Genomic DNA, 20,119 nt, shown 5'->3' with positions numbered 1-20,119 from the left:
TGGCAACGTAGCAACGGGTTTACCAATGTGGTTGATGAGGGCCCCTGTAGGAGGAGGCGTGGTCACCTGTTCCTGGATCAGTTTCCATTTGTACATTCGTATTGAGCATTGGTGGACCAACATTAGGAACTGACACAGAATCTGTTCACATTTGCAACTTATAAAAGGTCAAGAGGGACTATATATATTATTTTTAGTAACACTTTGGTGCAGCTATCCTCTATTAATCAAACTGTAAAGAAAGTGTATTACATTTGATAAAAAAAGAAACGTTTCACTTACAGATATGTAATATGTCATTTTCTGACAATAAAAGATCAAAAACAAGAGAGACTAACAAGTGGCCAGACAAATTAGTTTTTATTGTTTACATCAGTAACATTTCAGTTTGTCGTTAGCGTTAACATTAAGCATTGGTTCAGAAGAAACACCCATTTCCTGTCTCCTACTCATCCTCTTCAGGAATGATGACCATCATACAAGAATGAATGCTCACTGCAACATCATAAGCATTTAAAACATTTATAAGTTCATGTTTTGTCATATAGTCATGCACAGCATTAGTTAGTGTTAGTTTTAAAGCTTCAGAAAGTCAAAAGGCATAAGGATAAGGATTTTGCAGCATGCTTTTACAAATCGGTGAGTGTGGGTTGGTGTAAGGCAGCAAGCATACATTGACACATGAATGTCACAATGCTGTGATAGCGGGCTGATTAAACCACTATTGGAAGACAGGATCACAATATCTGCTATAATCAAACATTTGGATACATTCTTCGGGAAGCTGGCTTGTCACCAGTAAGTATTGGTTAAACAATATAGTTTCCTGTGTCAGCAAAGTTTAGTATAAACCATAGAGAGACTGTTGACACAAACCATCATAAAAGCTAGCAACACACTCAGCATGACTTTAAAAAGGGAAAACAATGTCCAGCCATGTTTAAATTCTTAAAACTACATCCTCTATTTCAGCGGTTTTCAAAGTGTGGCCTTCCCTTTAGAGAAAATAATACAGTTGGAGCCTGCCGCACTTGATGAAAAACTGATTTTCTGGAGCATATTTTGTGGTCTTTTCTTCTCAACCCAGACTCTGTTTACTCGCTCAATGTAGGAACTAAACATCATTTAATTTTGCCTTTAACCATAACTGAATTTAGCTTAGCAGGTTGGAAAAATATATTTTTCCTGATTCTTCTCAAGGTGCTGCACCACCACCACGGCGGTGGTCACACTTTGAAAACCCCTGCTCTATTTCATATGATCTCATATTGGCTTGGACAGTAACTTGACAATCCACATTAAATCCGGTCAATGAATATTTCTTGTAAAACAAGAACAGCATCACTTAAAGGAGAAGGGTATTACATTTTTCTCAGTAGTCAAAAAAGGACCGTCTGAGAAGTCGACCAGCAAAATCATCCAGTTCCATCCACGTTAATGTAGTCACAGTAGTTGTACTTAAAGCTTGTCGGCTGGAGGCACTGAGAAACAGAGGTCTGAAGTGACAAGTTGCCACGAGGACTGGAAAGGTATTGGTTCAGCCGTATTATGAGGGGCAATATGGAAATGCCAAAAAAAGCAAATGTTTTATCCAAAGAAAAACATTCCATTATTGGTAGAGTAGGGACTATATCTTCCACACATTGCTGTTCTGTTCTCTGTGAGCCAGTCTTTTCCCCATAATGCACAACACTCAGGAGCTGGACAGTGTGCGAAAGGTGACTGGAAGCATTACACTTAAATGCCACCATAAACTCCCAAAAGGTTCCTTTCAATACTTGCATGGATGAGCAGGTAACATTATACGTACATGTGACAAGAAAAAAAAAAAAAAAAAAAAAAAAGACTGGCCTGTGAAATATTTACACAAAAAGTACAGATTTAAAGAGGACAGAAAAAAATGTAAACATTTGAAATTAACATGATAGCATTTGTTCAGTACATGGATTCATGTTCTAGCTTATATCATCAGTGTCATCATCATCCAGACAATTCCAGAGCATAAAATAAATCACGTCTTGACTGTATGTAAAATAATGACTCCTTACAAAGTGCATGTTTCAACTGGATCACAATAGCTCATCAAGCTGACAAAATCTTATGAGAGGGCCAATCAAAGACAACGTAACAGACACCCTACACTCGTGTTAAACATAAAAAAACACTTCCTTTGTAGGGTTTCTTCTCTGGAAATGTTTGGTTTGAAACGGTCCTACTTTCAGTTTCATTTTGTAGTGTATTTAAATTCACATCACAATGAGTAACACAAAATTAAACACAAACTAAAAGCTGCATCACTGAAACACCACTTTACGCCTGTGCTAAATGCCCCCGGAGACATGAAGAAAGCCAATAAATGTACCAAATTTCCCCAAATAGTGGCCTCTGCTCTAATAGATGCTGTGCTACAGTTAATCGCCAAGCCAAATTAACACCTTAACCCAAACAGGCATGTCCTTTTCTACCATCCAAAAAAAGTATCACTAAGTTGCAGTAATTACCTACACTGTGCCTGATACCATTATAACACTCACTGCCTGCACAGCAGATATGGCATCTGTAAAGCTGAAGTATACAGTGAAGTTTAAATAGCAACAAGTGTTCAGAACAACTATAAGAAAGCCTAAATACAATATACTAGTATAATAATGGTGTATATTATAAATATTACATTATGTTGTGTATATTATATTCTAATACGTGTTATTTTGATGAAGTATCATTATTTTTGTGGGAAAAATGTGTAACAATGTCTTACCCTTAAAAGATGCCTGGTACGCTCTGTGGTTGAGTGCCACTATATGAGGAAATGAAGTATGTGTTCATATTTTTCACCTGTGGTCAATGTGCAGACTGCTACATCCAATGGGGAATTAGGTTTTGGCCTATGAGGCTTGTTTGCTGCATGTCACTGGAAAAGAATGTATAAGTGTTAAGTCTACCCGTTGGCTGGGCAGCTTCTAATGACAGGATATCATGGTTTTGTGGAAGCCAGTAGGTTGGTGAACCAGCTTGCCGCGGATGATGAGTGCTGACGTTTCTCCTCGCGGTGCTCCTCGGACTCGCTGTCGGGGAGGAGGAACTGGGTGGAAGCCACAGAGGTGGGTGACCCTAAGTGGGGTGCCAGGCCGTCCCGTTCACCAGAGTCCTCAGGCGAGTCCAAATGCCAGGAGGTCTGGGGTTTGTAGCCTCCAGAACAGGCAGCTTGGGGCTCTTGGGAAGATTGCGGCAGAAGTGCATCGTCGCTAGGTGCTGTAGATCGCGTCTGAGGGCGGTAGCCACCTCCGCTTATAGCCATGTTGGCCTGGTGGCCCTCGGAGGGGCCCTGTTGACTCGTCTGGAAGACCAAAGATGACGCTGAAGTTTGGATCCCTGTATAAGTCACATCAGTGTGTCCCGAGTCCAGTGAAGACCCAGAAGAATCAGAGGAGTCCGGGAAGCGTGGCCTTATGGGACGCTCATCGATCATTTGGTTGTAGTAGTGTAATGAGGTGGGCTCATCTGTGTCGACCGGCTCGTCTCGTATTATCTGCTCCTCTTCCTCCTCGTCCTCTTCGGGAATGCCCACCAGCACCTCTTTTATTGAGTCAAATTGTGGCTTTTCCACAACATGGACCATATTGTGGGGGGATAGCGTCACATCCAGTGGTCCCTGTCAGGTCATGGACAGTGAGCAAACACTTAAATGAGCAACAGTCAAACATAAGACATCAGAGATGTGTTAACATGTCTGTGCTACGGTCCAGATACCCCAAGGATCAACAATTACACGCTTGAAACCCCCTCTAAACAGCCCATTTTGGTAAATTAGCCCTATTGTCATGTCATAACAGGACCAAAACCTTGTTTTCTGACAATATGCAGCAAACCTAAAAATTACTTGAAGGTGTAATTTCATACTTGTACATTGGGCAGGCACTCCAGAGAGCTAAATATGTGCATAAAAAGTCAGTTTACCATAATATGTCTCCTGCAAAATGTAATGAGATCACAAGAGTTGTATTTCTGCCTTAAAAAAGAAAGGATGGGCTTTGATTTGCTAATTATTTTATTTAGCTGTGCTGCATACCCTATTTAGCAATAGAAGGGGGGGTAAAATGTTAGACATTGTCAGTATGATGCAGTGCAGTTTTACGCCACTTCAAACTACAGCCACACTAGTAAAAATCGAAACTGTACTATATTCTATGTATTTAGATTGTACTGATGTACCTAATGTGGCAGTCAGACATATCAAACGGACACATACCCGTGTTCTGGTCCAGTCATCGTTCAGTTTAGGCTGAGGGATGTCCGGATAGAATGCAGTCTTTACCCTGAAGAGAACAAAATGTACAGGAAAATATCACATGTATATAATATCATTGTAGAGCATGTCATCAAATAAGTAACTATAAACAATGAAATGATCACTAACCATTTACGTTTCTTATAGCAAAGGAAGGTGACAATGGCGAGCAATAAAGCTGTACATCCCAGAGAGGCCAGCATTTCCAGGATGAGCCAATCAGCTTGATGGAAGAGAAAATATATGACATCAGTACAGACATAAGGATGAATAACTACGCAATCATATTTAACAATGCACATACCGAGGGGCTCCACTGTGATGGAGATGGTGGCACCCGTGTCCTCGCCTGCTGAGGTGTAGGCTTTGATCGTGAATTTATAGGAACCCTCCGAGAGAGCCTTAACTATGTACTCCCTGCTTCCTTGTCCCAACAGATTGGCTGCGCACGGATGGACAGCATGGGTAAGAAAATGTGAACATCACACACACATTTTTCCAGCACTCTAATTTTGACTGTAAGCAGAGGGCAATATTGACCTAGTTTCACAAGGTGGGAGTCATTGCTCATGTAAACATTGTAGCCCAGGATGTCGCCTCGCCTGCTGACCTCCGGGATGGCTCCCCATGTTAAGATAACGTCAGAGTCCTGTTGACTAATTTGTAGCTGAGGGACAGACCTGGATGGAGCTGGGGTATGGAAGGGAGTATTTTGAAAGTCAAAGCAAGTTCATGATAAATGTCTCTGTGTCAACCTGTTACACTTACCCAGCTCTTGCATGTAGCCCTGCCAACGCTGCAGCAGCTCTAATGTGCATGTAAACAGGGAGATGTTGTACCTCACACCCGGCTGGAAGTTGGCTGAAAACGAGACATTAGCTTTGATTTTTATTGAAATACAACAGCATCAGTAGCAAAAATATTAAATACTATATTTGTCTTCCCACCAACATAGTGACTTTATTGCTACATTTAGCGAGTCATCAGCCCCTTCTGGATACCTTTTTTTGGGGGGGAAAAAAAGTGAGTCTTTTGGAGACTGACATGAAAGCATGACTCGCTCTTGTGAACAAACAGCTGAAGGGCCCCTACCCCATCTAAAAGCACTCACAAACGGCTGAGTTTTATTTGTGATGATAAATGAACAACAAAAAGAAGCAACAGAAGAAAGTTCATTAGTAGTTGGAAACATATTTGTTTTGCTTTTCATGTTTTTGACTGACTATATGCAAATGCATCATGGCCAATTATGCAAATTCAACGATTACTTAAAGCCACCACTGCCACAAATAAAGTGCTGTCCTAAGGGAAACACTGGACGCTAAGTACCTGACTCAATGGAGACGTTTGTTTTTCCCATGGCCAGCTTGAGCCACTCCACAGGGCAGTCCTGCTGGCAGAGGGCGTCATGCCACTCTACTACATAACCACAGCTGGAGTTGGCATCATCCTGCCAGACCAGAGGGAAACCTCTGTCCATATAAACGACCCTCGACACAGTAATATTACTCTTATCTGAAAAAAAAATATGGAAATGGTATGAGACCAATACAATCAGTGGTCACAACATAGGACAGAGATTACCACATACTGTACCTGCGACATGTAGAGGAAAAATGACACTTATAGGTGGAGACGCCCCTGCGGCGTTCTTGGCGAGGACAGTTGCCATGACCTCGTTGCCATTGCTGAAGGCAGCTATTTGGGTGAGGTTGATCGGGAGCTCGAAAGTGTCGGGAGAAAGGGTTTCTGTGTGCTGCAGGTTCTGCTCAGGGCTCCAAAGCGTCACCTCGTAAGATGTGATCTGACCGTGGCTTTCTCTTGCTGTCAGAGGCTGAAAGTGGCCAAGAAGAAGAGAGTTTTAAGTTAATTTCCAGTTTCATGGGGTATAAATTGGGGTTTTTCAAAGCATGTGTGACCGACAGTACATGCTGTACAATTACATGGAAAAAGAAACAAAATATGTTCCGTGAACAAAAATAGAATACAACATGGATAAATTCCAATTTCATATTTCCAGTACATTATTATATCGTATGAAAAATTATTCCATATTTATGTGAATGCTGAATCAAATTTACTTATAGTGGATATATGTGTATTATTATTATTATTATTATTTAACATTATTCATAAGCATATATTATTTACAAGTCATATGATTTGGGAAAATGTATCAGAAAATCTAACGTGTGCTGAAACATAGCTGAATTGCATGTTATTCAAACAAATAATAATAAACATTTCAAACATACCATCCAAAGAATCTGTCCAGTGTTGTCATTGTTGATATGTATCCACACATTTGGAGCATCTGGAACTATGATGCAAAAAAAAAAAAAAAAAAAAAAAAAAAAAAAAAAAAGTCAAAACTTGTCAAAAATTGTTGCAATATAATCTACCCAGGGAATGCATACAGTGGTAAGTGAAGTTATATTTTAATGAGAAAAAAATGTACCTAAGTTTCTGGGGATTTAAATAGGTTTTGAAAACATGTCCCAAACCAGCTGGCATCTTGCTGTGCACATGTGATTTAAACGACTACAAAATAGTGCAGATGCAAGACGGCATGTGAAAAGGGACAGGCACCTCATAAGGCATCCTTACCATCAATATTTGTTTTGAAAGAAATGGCTTGACTCCAGTTTCCCCACTTCCAGAAATTCTTCTGGGCACCACAGCGTACTTTAACACTGTAATCCTCATCAGGATACAGGTCCAGAAGAAGCACCGTGCTCAGACCAACGCCTGTGAAGGTGCGCTGGACACAACCACCCCCCCCCAAAAAAACATTTTTAATGACTATAACATGTTAAACTTGATGAACATGAAGAGAAACACAGATAACAGATGGTGAACATAAAAGGAGAAAGTAACTCACCTTTGTTTTATTGCTTTGAGAACTGAGCTCTACCTGGCAGACGAGAGCCAGGGAAGTATAGCTTTCATATTCCCACTTCCACAGCACACTAGCATTCCATGCACTGATAACAGCCATCAGCTTTGTAGGTGCGACTGGCCGCACTACGACGAAAACAAAAGAAAATAAATATTTAAAGCAGTCTTATACATGTGTTCCTTGAGCATGAAAAGGTGAGCTGAGCAGCCAACCTCTGTGCCAGATTTCAGCAGAGTCCGACATGCGATAGACGCCCAAAGGATTCACAGCTTCCAGCGTCCAGTTACCCTCCCATTGTGCCACACTACACATCCTGAACCATTCTTGCACGGTGGCCTCCGCACATTTCCTTCAAGTAAAAAGTCCTCATATTAGACAAGAGCTGGCTGGCTCTTCTCCCTCTAAATGAACAGATATGACGTTGGTGTGCACGACTGCATTGAAGTACCTGTTGTTTAGTGAGAAGATTGTTCCCCGCTTTCTGTACAATCGGGTGTCTCGCACTTCCTTCCACTGGCACACGGCGGACGTCAAATCATGAGTCTCACACAAAAAATCACTGAGCAGAGGAGGATCTGGGGAAGGAATAGTGGAAAGAAATGACTATAAATTAAATAAATGACATAGATATGCGCTGAAACAACCGACAAACTAATTTGCAACCAGGACAATTGTATATGTTAGATATTAATCTACAGTATGTCACAATAGTGAGAAAATCCCTCACATTTCTTCTCAAGGGGCAATACTATCAGGACTCCAAACCAGTGGCAGAGCTACGGTCATGACCACCCTTAGTCACTCTCCGGCCACCCCCAGGGCTGGGGGACAATTTTAACAAACGCGGCGCTGTGGTGCAGAACATTAGTTTGGCTTAACCGCCATTTCTGCTTGGATGCATTTCACTGCAGCACACAACATTCCGTGTGGAGGAGCTGCTAATAAAACCTCGTCTTGCATGAACTGCAAGTGGTAGGTAAGTTTTCCATGATTATGAAGTATGTGATGTATTCCGTTGTAACTTGTATGCATGTTCAAATAAACTTCAACCATTACCATGATTACTTTGGTCGGTTCCGGTCAAGTTCTCAGTATGTTGACTTTGAATTCTGAAGCGTGATTCAGTACATACACCTGTTAATATTGGAAGCTCTCTGTAGCAGCATGAGTGGGAATGTAAACCAAGGAGTCTAGTGTTAAAACAGGAGTGCCGATCGGCATCCACTCCCGTATTATGCACTGCGGGGGTTTGGCCGCCATGATCGGGAGCAGAATCCAGAAACTATGCATTGAAAACATATCCTCGGCACACTGCGCGGCTATTAATTGCTCTAAAAGCAGTGGCGGAGCTACGGGGTGGCCAGTGGTGGCCGTGACCACCCCTTGTCACTCTCCGGCCACCCCACTGGCCATGTACACAATTTCAGGTGTCAACTTATTGCCACCCCTATGTGAGTAATGGTCTCACCTTGGCCACCCCAATGAAAAATTTCTGGCTCCGCCACTGCTCCAAACTGCGACTAAAATATGAGACAATGCGACATTGTGAGACATTGAGTGAATTTTTTATCTACTCGCGCATGTGTGACCAGATAAAAGTACGCATTCTGTATCGTGTTGACAAAGGACGTCCCTTATTACAGTGAGAATTAAAAATAGCCTGTGAAATGTGGAGCCAATTGACAGTTTGTCACAGTCTAAGCCTATCAATGCCAGCGTGTGATCGCTCACGTTTGACTCGTATCAAAGTTTGACTGTTCCACCATCTTTGTTTACACATTTTGCCTGGCTCCACTGTCTCTCTGGTGGCAGCTAGCTAGCTACAGCCATCCGCCTAATATCTGGTGCAAATGCAACTTTTTTTTTTTTTTTTTTTTTAACCACAGCGACATTTTGTTTAAAACAAACAAGAAATGCAGTTCGTTGTGAGTTTGTTTTTGCTGCACAGGGAAACTACGATGGCTGTCACGTTCATGGGGCATATGCTAACTTATTAAAGTGTCAATTGAAAACCTTGCTCTCGTCACTATTATAATAATTATGTCTTGTCTTCAATACACTAGTTGTGTGTCTAGGTTGTTCAACATAAACATGTAGTGTGTCCAGCTTTAAAATAGTGACGCTATCACGAGAACAGGTAACAGGTAGCTTGTGAACTACCAGTAGCTCACCGTCTGATCAGATGAGTACCTCACCATAGAACAGGGGTGGCAAACTCGTGCCATGGAGGGCCGAGACACTAAAGGTTTTATCTCCAACCAGTTTCTCCAGCAGGTGATTTAATTGATGAGCTCCTTCCCTCAAATTGAAGGTGCCGATCATTAAAATCACCTGCTTTAGTAACTGGCTGGTAAGAAAACCTGCAGCGTCTCGGCCCTCCATGGCACGAGTTTGACACCCCTGCCTTAGAATATTTGCTTCAACTCTTAGTATTTATTATAACTGCTCAGTTCAGACATGATGCCTGTGTCTAATGACAAATGAGCACAAAATAGCATAAATACAATGAGCACACTGTTTGAGTGGAGTGGAGTACTTTGTACATAAAGCAGTCACATAAAACACAAATACTGTAGCTCACCTCTCCTTTCTTTTTGTCAAAGTAGTTTTCATAGTGCTCATAAACCTGGACGCTCAATTTATACTGTTAAGCAGGACAGATTTTTATAAGAAAGATATTAAATTGTTATTTTATTCTGTTAATTGCATTATTTTAAATTAAAAATATATTATTAAATCATGAACTTCCCATGCATTTGTATTACTCTAAAACAGGTATCAAATTAAATTCAGGTTTTGTCAAATAGTACATTTGTTTCACACAATAGAAGGCAACCCCCACCCCAAAAAAAACAGGGGTGTAATAAGGTGTCCCTTAGTTATTTTTCCAGAAGTCGGCAACCCAACCAGTTAATTTCCCGATTTTATTTCATTATTATTGAAGATTTTTGTTGTTGACAAACTTGTGCTCCGCAGTTCAGCCCAGTAGTTGACCAGTAGCTGAGTAAACGCGCAAATGAGCTAGTTTGCCAACCCACAGTAACTCCTAAGGAGGAGGAAAGAAGGCAACACCAAAGAAGAAGGGTGTTACTGGAGTTCTGATGTATATGATGCCACACCTGGGGCCCTACAGAAGCTAAGGAAAGAAACAGGGCGGATAGAGAAGACAGTTGTCATTTATTGTTTGAGTATTTGTCAGTAATAGATTGAAAATGAGAGGAAATGTGAATATTTACTTTGCAAGTCGGTTTCGGTGTGCGCCCCTAAGGTTTCTACTTGAACTCCTAAAATTTTAAGTTAGGGGCTACTGTGCTCCTAGAAAAAAAAGTTAGTCTAGAGCCCTGACTATGGAGTGTTGTTTAGAGTTGTGTTTATTATCCACTAAAAATGAGTCAACACACAGCCCTTATTGTCTCAATAGCTGGCAACACAAGTAGCAAGATCATTGTGTCTTGCCTGGTGCTTGGTTGTGGCAGCATCTTGATCTGGGGCTGTATGAGTGCTGCCTGCACTTGCGGTTGATTGAGGGGGAAAACACCAAATTCTAGCATGTATTGTGACATTGTGAAACAGAGCGTGATCCCTTTCCTGGGAAAATGAGCCACATGGCAGCTTTCCAAAGTGGTAACAAGCTCAAACACACCTCCTAGGTATTTCTCCATACCCCAACCCAATTTAGCACCTATTGTGCATTTTCAAGTAGATGGTGGAGGAGCGCAAGGTAGTCTAACATCCACCAGTGATGTCATTATGGAGGAGTGAAAGAGGATTCCGGTGACATGTACAGCTCTGGTGAATTCCACACCCAGGAGGTTTAACGCGCTGTTAGATAACAATGGTGCTCACACTTAATATTGACACTTGGCACATAATTTGGACATTTTCGGTGGTTAGTAAATATATACTTCTCTACAAGTTGTACATTGACTACTCTAAAGTATATCCAAGTCTCATTTGTATTGTCTAGTATTGCCCTATGATCTCGTCTTCAAGCATCTTGCTGGTAAAAAGTAACATTTTAGTACATTTTTAATAAATGTTTAAATTGAGAAAGGCTCCCATAACAAATTAACAAGTCTGAACTGTTATCTTACATCCAACAAAGACCACGGTTCCAGACAGCTTGGTCTTGTCGAGGCTGTCCTGGCAAATGACATTGGTCCCTGTTCTGTTAGTTGGCACCTGGTCGTCCGCTGTGAAGCCATAACTCCGCCTACTGAGCCGCGTGGCATTCATTATCGTGTTGCCGTAACGTATGGAACCAAAAAGCCGCCCCTCCGCCACAATGCAACAGAAGGTGGTGCTGCCCCCTGCAGTCACAACTCTGTCCTGAGGGTACAGCTGGAACTTCACATTGGTGGGCAGATCATTTCCTAAAAAGAGAAACAATAGGAGGAAGAGGATGATTTAAGGGAAGAGACATATAAATAGAGATGTTTTGTTTATTCAAGCACAGAGGAGACATAACATTAAAGCAGCAGTTTGACCTTGGTGGATCTGCGTCTCACTCCATTCGCTCATCGCCTGCCCCTCTCTTGAGCGGATTCGGATGGACAATGAGGTACATTGTAGAGGTTCTGTGGAGGTCCAATTCCACTCGTACCGACCTGTTGCCTGATTTACAGTCACAGGAAGTGTGTCCTAAAACACAGGAGATGAGCCTGATGAGCCTGCTGTTCTTTGCAATTCATTGATCCCTCTAAATTGCACCTTTTAAAAAAAGGCATTTCAAGGACATTACCTTTATTAATTTCTTCAATACTCTTGCTCTCTGTTTCTATCTTTTATGTGATATTATTGATAGTGTAGAAGTTCTTCTTGCCCCAAAACATAGGTAATATAGTATTAAAAAAGAGCATTCTGCTGGAAAAACTGCAAAAGGAATATACATTATAGCCAAAGAAATTTTAGACATGTAGTTTGGCAGTCGGCACGTTTGACTTTATTTTCTTCGCCTGACTTTAAAATGTTAAGTCGGATGGCTATTTTTGTAAAAGCAATTAAAAATAAATATTTTCACATAATTTCTAGCCCATTCTCCAATATTCTAGCATTTGTAATGACATGCAAAGACAACATTAACATTTTTAAAGCATGTTTTCAATATCAGCGAAGTAACATCTTAAAATTTAGCATCCTAATTACTCCTTTGTTGTTGCTAAAAACCTTTAAGACGCTTTTCCCAGCGAGTTTCTGTGTGGAGATTACATCTCGCCAGGTCACGGTGTGTGTAAGTGACAGGAAGAAAAGCTCTTGTTTTGCAAATATAAATCTCTAGACACAAATCTCTCTCTCTCTCTCTCTCTCTTTTTTTTTTAAAACTTTTTTGAAGGTAGAAATACCGTCTCATATTTGGGTCAATACGGCATTTCAATGTTTCTAATAAGAACATTTCGTAACTCTGAAATTCTGGAATACAATCTGAGAATTGTATGTCATACAAATCATAAAGGGCTAAAAAATATAAAAAAGGATGAAAGGATGTCCCAAAGAAAAATAATTTTGTATGTAGGTAACAATTATCACTTACATAGAAGACAGTTTGATTAAGTTCTGTCCTGAGGATCATGACATCAAACATTGTGGCTCCACCTCCCAGCCAGGATATGGCTATTTGCTGCATTTTCATGTTAGGTGACAAGCTCACTTGCTGAGGTACAGTCAGGACTGAGGAGAAACAAGCATTAATGAGAGACATTAATGAATTCTCCATCATTTCCATCATTCATTTATCCTATAACGCACTGTGCATAGCGTGTATTAAAAAGAGTATGGAAAGTGCTATAGATACTCCTACCATTTTGGGCATGAGTGTGTACCACTGAAAGGCCAAGGAGACCACAGATGAGCCAGACAGGCCTGCAGCTGGCGTGTAACTGAAGCATGGTGAGTGACTGGTGGTGGCGTTCCTCTCCACTACAGCAGCACCATGCTGATGGCAGACCACCCTGTGAGAGCATGGAAAACACAAATACAAGCTGAAGTGTAGCTAGGAGGGCATTTTAGCCAGTGGAGTCTGCTTCTAGTTTTTGTTTGAAACAAGCGGGACGCTTGAGAAACTACCACCAGGTGCTTCCCACACATTGAGCATGCTTCGAAGAACCCAAATAAAAAATAAAAACACGCATTTATATTGCAGTGCTAGACAATCCGTAGTTTCAAAAAAGGCCACAATGCACCTTTCCATTTGACTCCATTTACTGTACAGCAGGGGTTCTCAAATGGTCTCAACCTGGGACATTAAGTCGCAACCCACTTTTATTTACGTCATTTTTATTTATTTGTATTATTTTTTACACTTTTGTCATTTTTATTTAGTTTTTATACTTTTAAGACATTTTTGTATTAACTTCTTTGATTTTTACACTCTTATTTATGTCATTTCTATATTTATTTATTCCTTCATTTATTTAATTATTTTATTTAGGGATGCGCCGATCAGGGTTTTATGCTGTTGATGCCGATCGTCCATGAGTGAGATCGTCCGATACGGATCACATGGATTAACTGTACATTTTCTCTGGCATCGATCGGCGAAGCTGGCAAACTGAAACCGGACGAGTTTTGATTCTTGTGTATGTCGGGTCAAAACGGGTGTTGGCAACCTTACGTGACACAGCACACATGTAGGGTTTGCTGCCGCATGCCGTTTTTTGTGATCGGCTTTGAAAGGTTTTTATCATTCTGATCACGTTTTTTACAAAAATCGCCCGATATTCATAGGTGGCCGATCGATCAGCGCATCCCTAATTTTATTTATATGTTTTATACTTTTATTTAAGTCAAATCAAGCAGAAATATTTTTCTTAAAATCACCTCATCTGCTGAAACATGAATATACATAATTACATCCAAAGTGCATTTTAGAAAAAGGTTTTAACCAATGAAATGAGGAAACTTGATAACTGCATGCATACAAACAATGCATAAATGAAAATTAAATATCAAAAAGACCACAAAATCAGATATTGTATATATAACTGTGCAATGAACACGTAGCAATATTGCTGAAATTTACTTCAAAACAAAATAAGTCAGACATCAGTTGTATGTTACATATTTTAATGTAATTTTTGACCTGCTGTCTGCGAGCCACTCAGAATGGATCCGCGACCCACCAGTTGAGATCCACCTTATCCTCACTCACGGGTATACTGGAGCCTATCCCAGCTGACTTCAGGCGAGGGGCGGAGTAAACCCTGGACTGGTCGTATAGATCATCATACCATACAGTACATTCATAACTATGGTCAATTTAGAGTCTCCAATTAACCTTTTTGGAATGTGGGAGGAAACCGGAGTACCCGGGGAAAACCAGCATGGGGAGAACATGCAAACTCCACACAGAGATTCGAACCCAGATCTTCCCGATCTCCTGACTGTGTGGCCAACATGTTAACCGTGCGGCCCCAGTTGAGATCCACTGCTATAAAGCAAGATGAACAAACGTTGAACAAGTTGAAGAAAACTGCAGCTTAAAAAAAGGGCGCATTAAAACAAAATACCCACACTGGAAAAGGAAGCATAACCATAAAACATCCAGTTGACCCTAAAATAAACATGGATGACAAGAAGCACCGGCAACTATGCTGACAGTAAATTAAGGCTTGAACTCGATGAACTTGTATGTTTGTGGAGCTAATTCTCGGATTTGCTGCGTCAAACTGTCACACAGGTGCTGCTGTTTCCAATTGGACAAGCTTGGACAAGTACCGTACTACAAAAGTCCCCTGACAAAATAACTTGTAGGTACTAGCTGATTCATTATTGCAACACACACCTGGTAGTTTTTTTTATTTTTATTTTATTTTTTTACCGTTTGTAGACTTAACATTATGATGTATTCACTTTGAAAAGACTCCCAGTGTGTTTGGCTTAGGAAAAAAGCAGCACCTCTAGATGAAATTCAAAGCCATAGCTCTACATAAATACAGCTGTCTGGACTGGATGTTCCACATGCATGTCAGCACCAAGATGTGCTCGCTGCACGAAAGGTGAGTGTCCACATTAAACGCTCCTGAAGCAGAAGACACCCTCCAGCCTCCAGCACACCCTACAACTTAGAAGTCCGGTGATTGGAAGCTGGACAATGAGCAGATTCTGGGAAATGCAACCGAGAAACTGATAGCTCCAAATACTCGGCACGCAAATCAATACTGGTCTGCAGGGCAGAAGCGATAAATGCAACCACAGACGAGACAAACAACAAGAACGTGGTCGGCACTTAAAAACCAAGTCTGAGCTTCATCTGTATGCCAGCAGCATTACCATTTTAGACAAGAGTTTTTTTCTTCCTCGCCTCACCATCCCAGACTTTGCAGTATTGCCTTTGAACATTCACGGCCGCGGAAAAAGTCTGTTGAAATGTTTAAAGTGCAGGACTGACCGTACCGTGATGCAATCATTTCTCAAAACACCAATTTCTGTCAAGGCCGTGTTTATCCAGTCTCCTCTTCTAAAATAGGAGAAAAAAATAGTCATAACAACCCAGCTTCTACACTACAAAAACAATATTAAATACCTGAAATGGAGGTCAAAAATATTTACTTTTGACTGACAAGATATTTTTTCCTCACTCATCTTAAGTAAAAGGTACTAAAATCTAAGACAACCCAAAATAAGCTACTTCATTGATTCTCCAAGTGAGGTACACGGACTCCTACACTATACACACACACACACACACACACACACACACTTATTAAAATTTGCTGATCTGGTAAACTATCAAACAGCTCAAATGATGCATAAAGCAAACTACTGTTACCCAAAAACGTAAAAAAAAATCTTAATAAAAGAGGACAAATATGACCCTAGGGACAAATTAAACCTAAAACACTTATATGCACGGCCTACACTAAAAACCTTCAGCATTTATGTGTGTGGAATTAAGTTGTGGAAGGGATTAAGTCAGGAACTCAAACAATGCACTAAAACAGGGGTGTCAAACTTGTGCCATGGAGGGCCAAGACGCTGCAGGTTTTCTTTCCAGCCAGTCACTAAGGCAGGTGATTTTAATGATCAACACCTTCTGTTTGAGGGAAGGAGCTCATCAATTAAATCACCTGCTGGAGAAACTGGTTGGAGAGAAAACCTGCAGCGTCACATGTGCACTAAAATGAGCGATTTGAAGAGACAATATAAGCAGTTGATGTTTATAAAGCACAAGGAAGAAGACACCTGAACCACTGTGTACGTACAGTACAATGCTATGTCTAAACAGTCTTGCACTGACTACAAACTTCATTTTCGGTGGGTACATTGTCTGTACTCGCTGACCATCAAACTGAGTCTCTGTCAAATATTTCATCAGCTATTATCAATTTCTTACCATGCTAAAGTCGGTTGTACATTGAACAAATGTATTGCAACTGATGTGAAACTGATGGGGGGGTAAGATTAAATAAGCTTTGCTTCTTCCTATGCCTTCTTGGACGTGCAGAATTGTGAATTGTGTTATGTGATGAGCTCCACTGTCATTTGTGTGCATGTTCAAGACAAATTAAACCATTACCATTACCAAAAGGTGCTGTCCCTCGTCAGCTCCAAGCTACACTTTTTCAACCAAAAAATATAAGAACACCGCCACTGGCTATCCGATGTTAACAATAGTGGGTTAGAACAACAGACCGAACAAATAAATCCCTATATTTCTCACAAATCGAAGTTAAGGTTTTGAGAATATACAGTTTTCAAGGGTTAGCGCACCCCATGTCGTACCTAACCAAGGCAGGCAGCACCTTGAATAGCCCTTATTGAGGCTGCTCCTTATTTTGGAATATGTCTCACCAAAGAAAACAAAAAAAAACACTGACTAAACTGAGACCTGAGGTACGCGTGATGGTGGCTCAAACTCCAGAGTTTGGTACAACATGTTCAGAAAAATAATGACTGAACTGCGAATTCTACAACATTCGTAGGGATTCGACATTAGCATAAAAAAATTGGGACACAATGGAGTCCAAAATATTTACTTGTGTGAATACATGTTGACATTCTGAAACATGAGCCACAATCCTGATCCTGACCTTTGAATAGGAACTAGAGGGCAACCGGATGCTTTAGGCAGAAAAAAAAAAGGCGTCAACAGATGAGTGTGTGTGTAAAAAATGCCAGTACTCTGACCTCACTAGAGAAAGGACATTCAGTCCAGAGTGAGAAGCTATTGGACTCAAAACAATCCTTCCTTCCTTCCCATGCTCTGTCGTCCTTTATGCATTAACCGTAGAAACAGAGGCAACAGGAAGCGAGTAAAAGATTCATGTCCTAATGACTTAAGCAACAAACACCCTTCTCACCCTTCAGAAGTATACTAGTCCGTAGTATACTGGTACACTAGTGCGACGTCATGAAACACTGGCTGGTGTAACGGGAGCTCCAGTGTGCAATGGTCATTAAATTTGAAGTTTCCATTACTGAGACACTGTAGAGCGCAGTATAAGTTAACCTACTGGTGGCTGATTCAGTGCAAACATATATAAGAGCGAAAGGACCTAAAGTCATACTGCTAGAATAATTACAGGAGAGACTGTTGCATTAAACATCCAGCCTACACAAATAAATTACAACTGCAACAATTAAAATTGCGACAACCAATTAAGCGACAACTATTTTGGTATGCAATTAATCTAAATATAAATATCCTTTTATTTCCGCTTCTCAATTTGTTTTAATTTCTTTAGGCATCTGTAAAAGCAGACCTATTATCTTTGTATTTTAGGCAAAACAAGATATTCACACACATCAGCTTTGACTTTGTGGGAACAGTTAGACATTTTTGTTGTGGACCAAACCACTGTTTGTGTTTGGTTCATATTGAATTGGTCCGTCAAGGGCCTAACCGATTACTCGATTAACCAAAAGAACAAGCTTCAGATTAATCGACTAAGATAATACAAGTAATCGTTAGCTGCAGCCCTAAAATGAATTACTGTAATTTCTGGTGTAAGAGCCGCTACTTTTGTCACACGCTTTGAACCCGGCAACGTGTATAGTGATGTGGCTGATTTATGGCTAAAACTACAGTTCTCATGATACTCAGACTACTGCTTCAGGAAGTAGTGAAGTGGATGCTAATATCACGTTTTGAAGTCTTATGCAGCGATCTTGTTTTCATCTGACAAATCTTATGTAAGTTGGATCAAGTGTAGAATTACTACAGCTTCTGTTTGGACTGCTCCGACCACCAACCGTCACTTTGCTTTAGCGCAGATTGACTGGTCGCGCCTGGAAAGTGGGGCGCATGAATGACATCGTAATATAAAGGCGACTGTTGTTGTGATATGCTGTGCTCACAAGAGGCTTTAGATGGCCTACACCTCAGACGCTACACTATCACCAACGGGTTTTGAAAAGCTGGACTACTGCGTGACGAAGAGGACAACTCAAGACGAAAGATGCCAAGAGTGACAACGAAAGGGAAACAGACCGACAAAGCGTGTGACGAAGAAATTATGAGGCTGTTCAACTGTGAAGAAGAGGAAGACTTTAGTGGTTTTAGTTCACAGGAGGAGGATGAGGACGATGAATGACTTTTCTGGTAGGCTGCTGTTTAAGTCGCCGTATTACTACGCGCACTGTATGGAAAAAATCATTTATTTAATCAAAAGTTAAAAAAAAAAATATTTCCCTGTAATATCTTTCTGTGGACTAAACATCCCATGTTACGACGTGGACACCTGCGGCTTACAGACAAGTGCGGCCTATATATGTAAACATTTCTTTTTCCTTTAAATTTAGTGGGTGCGGCTAATATACCGGTGCACTCTATAGTCTGCAAATTACAGTAACTTTATTTCCCTTCTTGTTTCCATGTGAACACAAAAGGAAATATGCAAATAATGTGTGTCTTATGTAAAGTACTACACATTTATTTAAAAGGAGGTGTCTTTTTCAGCAGAAGGCTCTATCTTTGTTTATTCCTACGTTTATGTAGCAGTGTAGCTCAACACACTTTCACATTTTCCGGAAAATAAGTCCTGCATTTGTTTTTGATCTTGCAGCGTTTATGTGACTGTAGCATTTTTCGGTTGCATTTTTTTAATGGTGTTTGTATGTTTGTGGTTTGGGCGCATTGCTGTTTGGAGCGTTTAATCGTTGCTGGGCGTTTGCCCCTGTCGGCCACTGTCGGCTCCAGGTTGCATAAACACGACAGACTCAATTAGTAATTTAATAAAATATAAAACTGCGCAAAATGGGGTGGATGAAAACATCAATAACATTAAACAAGTTTTATAAAACACTGATGTTACAAGTAATATTAATAATAACCACGATTATGTATTTACATCACCATATATGGAAAAATGTATAATAATGAAATAAAGGCAGGTGTGTTTTTAATATATGTGTGATTATCTGTCAGTACATATGTTAAAATAGGTTGTTCTTCTCCACAACAAGTCATAAACAGGTAGTCCGCATTGTATCACGACAGCAACAACGCTTCTCTTCATTAGCATTAGCATTGGAATTAGCATTAGCAAGCGACCAGGAGCAGCAGCAGCCGCAAAGATGTCGTCGTGACATCCCACATTCAATGTGATGGCGTTTGGGTCGTATCATTTGTGGATGCACATCATCAAAATGTATTGAATGTAATATAAAACCAAGATGTTAATTCAGCAAACACAGAAAGGCCATTAATGTTAAAAAAAACACACACACAGTTAGCCACCACACATGCTGACACCCTACACGATCGTTTAACGGTTAATAAGAGCTCATCAGTGACATTCAAATTACCTTCAGACACAAATCCTTTATGATGTCGTTTTTCCTGGTGTAACACGTAGTCCAGAGAGTAAAAACGACTGGACGGGTGATTTCTAATGACGTGACACGTTATAGAGTCGTTCTGTCTGAAGTGAGCAAACCCATTCCCAATGGATAACACAGGCGTGGGTTGGGATTACTGGAAGCAAGTATTTTTT

The 20,119-nt window shown here is 40.6% G+C and overlaps 1 protein-coding gene across 1 annotated transcript; it reads right to left on the bottom strand.

The window, feature by feature from the left end:
- Positions 1-348: 348 nt before the first annotated feature.
- Positions 349-20,073, bottom strand: lifra (LIF receptor subunit alpha a). The gene is made up of 18 exons (XM_054774324.1): positions 19,932-20,073; positions 12,985-13,135; positions 12,718-12,854; positions 11,675-11,828; positions 11,282-11,560; positions 7,636-7,762; positions 7,400-7,536; positions 7,170-7,312; positions 6,896-7,049; positions 6,544-6,608; positions 5,885-6,122; positions 5,618-5,803; positions 5,057-5,149; positions 4,829-4,978; positions 4,593-4,730; positions 4,418-4,511; positions 4,250-4,316; positions 349-3,652 (listed from the first exon to the last, which is right to left on the bottom strand). Exons 2-18 carry the CDS (start codon positions 13,070-13,072, stop codon positions 2,975-2,977), a joined length of 2,928 nt encoding a protein of 975 aa, XP_054630299.1. The 5' UTR covers positions 13,073-13,135; positions 19,932-20,073; the 3' UTR covers positions 349-2,974.
- Positions 20,074-20,119: the final 46 nt, after the last annotated feature.

This window comes from Dunckerocampus dactyliophorus, chromosome 4 (genome assembly GCF_027744805.1).
Source record: "Dunckerocampus dactyliophorus isolate RoL2022-P2 chromosome 4, RoL_Ddac_1.1, whole genome shotgun sequence".
Taxonomy (NCBI): Eukaryota; Metazoa; Chordata; class Actinopteri; order Syngnathiformes; family Syngnathidae; genus Dunckerocampus; species Dunckerocampus dactyliophorus.
The sequence above is the reverse complement of the archived record's forward strand: the minus strand, read 5'-3'. Positions and strand labels throughout refer to the sequence as shown.